Below are 4,154 nucleotides of genomic sequence, written 5' to 3'. Positions count from 1 at the left end.
CTACTGGTTATATTTTTTGATTATGCTTTTAGCCAATTATCTAGTGCAGGGTTAATTGAATAACTTGTCGGTGGCAGAGGAATATAGACGCATTCATCGATTTTCAAAAGGACGATCTCTTTAGGGTCAAGGGTCAGCCGGAACCCATCACAGCTGACTTTGGGAGAGAGGTCGGGCAGTCCCTGGACTGGTCGTCGCCAGAGTCAAAGGCGGGGTACAAGGACAAACATTCAGTCACACACATTTCAGTCTTGAGTTTTATATTTTTTGGAAAATGGAAGGAAGCAGACAAAATATGAAAACGCTACACATTCGACCTTTGAACTGTATGGCCGACACCACTCGGTTAACCTTCACAGAGTTTTTTTTTTTTATTGGTTTGAAGTTGAAATGTTAGCTCTTTACTGTTACTTCAAACTAGACTATTGATTGAACTTAATATTGTACGTCGATCCATCCATCCATTTTCTGAACCGTTCATCCTCACTGGGGTCGCTGGTACTACTACATTAATTTAGTCAATATTGACGTCCGTTTTTTTTTTGTTCCATGTAATGGAGCACATCGGAACTATTTTGCTGTCGGACGGGTTTGCGGAAGTTGCTAACCGCGTTCCATGTGAATATTTTAGACTAAATTGACAAAATTATGTGTTTGAATGTATCAAAACTGACATTTCTAAGTTTAATTGAAAATGTTAGTATTATATGATTTAATTGACGACACTTTACTTATCCAAATGTTATCTGTGGAGTAGTTTGACGGAACCCTTTTGTGGTCGGACGTGCTTTTCACCGCATCCGCCGAGATGAGTTTCGAGTGGCCCTGGCAGTACAACTTTCCACCTTTTTTTACGTGAGTAAACTTTTATATTTGGAATTAAACGCTAAAATAAACACCCCTGGGCCCTTCCGTCTTGTTGCCCATTCCATTTATGTGGATCTTTACTGTTGGCGTCGTTGGTAACCTGCTCCTTAGCTAAACAAGCCAAAATGCTACGGAAGTTGAGTTGTTCAATGAATTGTCTCTTCAAATCTTAAATGTTATTGCAGTTTTCGTGGATGTCAAACATGACATTTGTATGTTCTGTCTACCATTTAATGAGCGACACTGAGACGACTCCTGAAGGTGTTTGTGTGTCCCGTGAGATGTCAAATTCGCTAATCTGTCAAATAGCTCTGTTGTTAGCCTGCACAGTATCCACCCTATGAAAATGTTTTGCTGTTTGGAAATTGGCGTGATATTTTAAGTAGTTAATATTCATGTTATTATATTCAGAGTTATTTATTCAAACGATTTTTTTAATATGAAAATGTTTTTTTTAATCTTTTCAATGTTCTTAATCTAATTTGTTTTTCAAATTGAAACATTTTAGTTTTTTACACTGATTTACTTATTTATTCAAACATTTTTTCAATTTAATTATATTAATCTGAATATTATTTTTCATTTAAGTCGTTTTAAACTACACTATTAAACATTTTACATTACTTTTCGTTCATTTAAGATGGCTAGAATTATTTGTTTAATTACTTATTCACTTTGATAATTGATCATCGATGTTTTTCTATGTAAGCAATGGTTTAATTATGTTTTTTGTTTAATATTATTTAATCAGTTCTAATTCTTAATTTTTTTGGTTACATTTTCAAATCTGTGTATTACAACAGTTTTGAAAAAAAGTAACATTATTTGAATTAAATATTGAAATTGTATATATTCTAGGCTTTACACGATTAGGATTTTTGGGACTGATCAGTGACTAAAAAAAAACGATGACCCATCAAGATGGAACAATAAGTCTATTGTAATAATCTGTTCATTTACTGTTTATACATGTGTGCTTAATAATTCAAAAATATATATACAACATTTACAATAAATAATGTATCTTTGTAAGGAGGCATTAAGTACATAGAGCAATTATTGTATCTACTTTTTGTGACATTTTATTTGGTGTGCTGTGAGAATTTTCAATTGTAAATGATGTGCCTTTTTTGTATTAATCTGATTCTGATATTTTTTTTTAAATTTTAGTTTAAATGTTTTTTTCAAAATGTTTTTTTTTATGTGATTTGTCTGACACAGTGGGATCCCTGTTAACCCCTCTTTGAGATCGGGACACTCCTCCATGACTGTTTTAGAGTGTTACTTTTTACAGTCATTCGATGTAATAAAGAGTGTTTTGTTTATTTGTTTGTTGGCTTTGTTGCAGGCTTCAACCCAATGTGGACACGAGACAGAAACAGTTGGCGGCGTGGTGTTCACTAGCGTTAGCCTATTGTCGCCATCAAAAGTTGTACACATTGGACGTGATGGAGGCCCAGGAGAGTCCCGTCTTCAACAACCGCAAGATTGAACGTATCCTCGCAAACCTCAGTTTAAAAAAAAAAAAAAAAAAAAAACCCTCTTCAAATCTCAATTCAGTCGTATCTGAAATTAACTTTTTCCATTACATTGAATTGAATTATCACTGAGCAAACATCCATCCATCCATTTTCTTTGCCGCTTATCCTCACGAGGGTCACGGGGAGCACTGGAGCCTATCCCAGCTGTCAACGGGCATCTGGCGGGGTACACGCTGAACTGGTTGCCAGCCAATCGCAGGGTGCATAGAGACCAACAGCTGCACTCGCAATTACACCCAAGGGCAATTTAGAGTGTCCAATTAACATTGCATGTTTTGGGGATGTGGGAGAAAACCGGAGTGCCCGGGGAAAACCCACGCAGGCACGGGGAGAACATGCAAACTTCATAACGCTTTACCAGCTGATCCACCGTGCCTTGAGCAAACATAATCAAACTTTTTTTTTTTTTTTTTTAACAGAAATAGGAGTATTAACATAATTAAATACAATGTTAAGATTTAAATTTCTTCTGGGACAGTTTTTGCTTAAATATGAACAATGTGATCATCTTTGTTTTACGTTTGGTTTTTCAGTAAAATTCAACATAGAGTGTCAGTAAAGAGCTTGAAGGAAGCATACTTGATGTCTTTTTTTGCCAAAATACAGGGAAGGAAGATTAGACATAATGGTTTAAAAAAATTAACTTGTAAATTTGTAACTTTGTATCATAAGCTTGTGGATCATAAAGTCAGGGTACCACTATACATATTTTTTCGATGTGGTTGTGTGCCTAATCAAGTTTGCAACTAGGTCCTTTCAGGCCTCCTTAACTGCATTACAGGAAAACTGTCAATGGAAGCCATTCAAGTTGTGTTTGAGGAGCTGAGGAAAAAGGGTAATATTTCCTATCAAATTTTCTTTGCATGTATTTTTTTATTATTTGTTATTATCGGGAGTGTGCTGTGTGTGTTTACGTATGTGGTGGTCAGGGAACCTGGAGTGGCTGGACAAGAACAAGTCGAGGTGTTTGGTGATGTGGAGGCGACCCGAGGAGTGGGGCAAGCTCATGTATCACTGGGTGAGGTAGCACACGCACGCACGCACACACACACACGCGCGTTCCTACGTAGTGGAATATGCGCATAAACAGGGGGGAACGCAATTGTAGCATGTACAGTATTGTTTGATCGTTTCAGGTGTCTAAAAATGGAATGAACAATACAGTGTTCACGCTGTACGAGCTGTCCAATGGCGACGACACTGAGGGGGAAGGTACAAATTTGCCGCTGGCGTTTTCGTACTCCGCCACACGCCGTAGACGTTTCACCTTTGTTCTTTTTGCCTGCCCCAGAGTTCCACGGCCTGGAGGAGTGGATGCTGCTGCGCTCGCTGCAGGCGCTGCAGACAGAAGGCAAAGCGGAAATCATCAGCATGGACGACGGCAAAGGCGTGAAATTCTTTTGAAGAGGTTTTTGGATTGGCCGAGGGCCGCACGTTCTTCCTGATATTGACGCGCCTGACGCTGCATCCATATTTTTTAAGTCACGGGAAGATTTTGTCATTTTGAGGTAACGCGACATCCTTAGAAATCACCTCTGGAAGTCTTACAAAGAGGCATGTAAGTGACAACTGGACCAAGACTGCTGATTCAACTCAGCCCAATTTATTGTTTATGACAATAATAGTGGACAGTTTTATTGTGACACTATCCCAGAAGTAATACACAATCAACCATCACACTGATATTATGTGTAAAAATAAATAAATATGACTACTTTGATAAATTGGACTTTGTGGTGCCTGCAT

General features: G+C 37.8%; 1 protein-coding gene across 1 annotated transcript; it reads left to right on the top strand.

Annotated features, from left to right (window-relative positions):
* The first annotated feature begins 565 nt into the window (after window positions 1-565).
* Window positions 566-4,137, top strand: vps25 (vacuolar protein sorting 25 homolog). Its single transcript, XM_061810653.1, has 6 exons — window positions 566-855; window positions 2,216-2,361; window positions 3,190-3,243; window positions 3,338-3,426; window positions 3,545-3,620; window positions 3,700-4,137. The coding sequence occupies exons 1-6, from the start codon at window positions 809-811 to the stop codon at window positions 3,810-3,812; spliced, it is 525 nt and encodes a 174-aa protein (XP_061666637.1). The 5' UTR covers window positions 566-808; the 3' UTR covers window positions 3,813-4,137.
* Window positions 4,138-4,154: the final 17 nt, after the last annotated feature.

The sequence above is a fragment of the Syngnathoides biaculeatus genome, chromosome 22 (assembly GCF_019802595.1).
Source record: "Syngnathoides biaculeatus isolate LvHL_M chromosome 22, ASM1980259v1, whole genome shotgun sequence".
In the NCBI taxonomy this organism is placed as follows: domain Eukaryota; kingdom Metazoa; phylum Chordata; class Actinopteri; order Syngnathiformes; family Syngnathidae; genus Syngnathoides; species Syngnathoides biaculeatus.
The sequence above is the reverse complement of the archived record's forward strand: the minus strand, read 5'-3'. Positions and strand labels throughout refer to the sequence as shown.

Coding starts and splice junctions, on each gene's coding strand:
- vps25 (XM_061810653.1), top strand. CDS start 809: ATGAGTTTCGAGTGGCCCTGGCAGTACAACTTTCCACCTTTTTTTAC. Junction 2,362..3,189: donor CAACAACCGCAAGATTGAAC/GTATCCTCGCAA, acceptor ACTGCATTACAG/GAAAACTGTCAATGGAAGCC. Junction 3,427..3,544: donor GCAAGCTCATGTATCACTGG/GTGAGGTAGCAC, acceptor TGATCGTTTCAG/GTGTCTAAAAATGGAATGAA.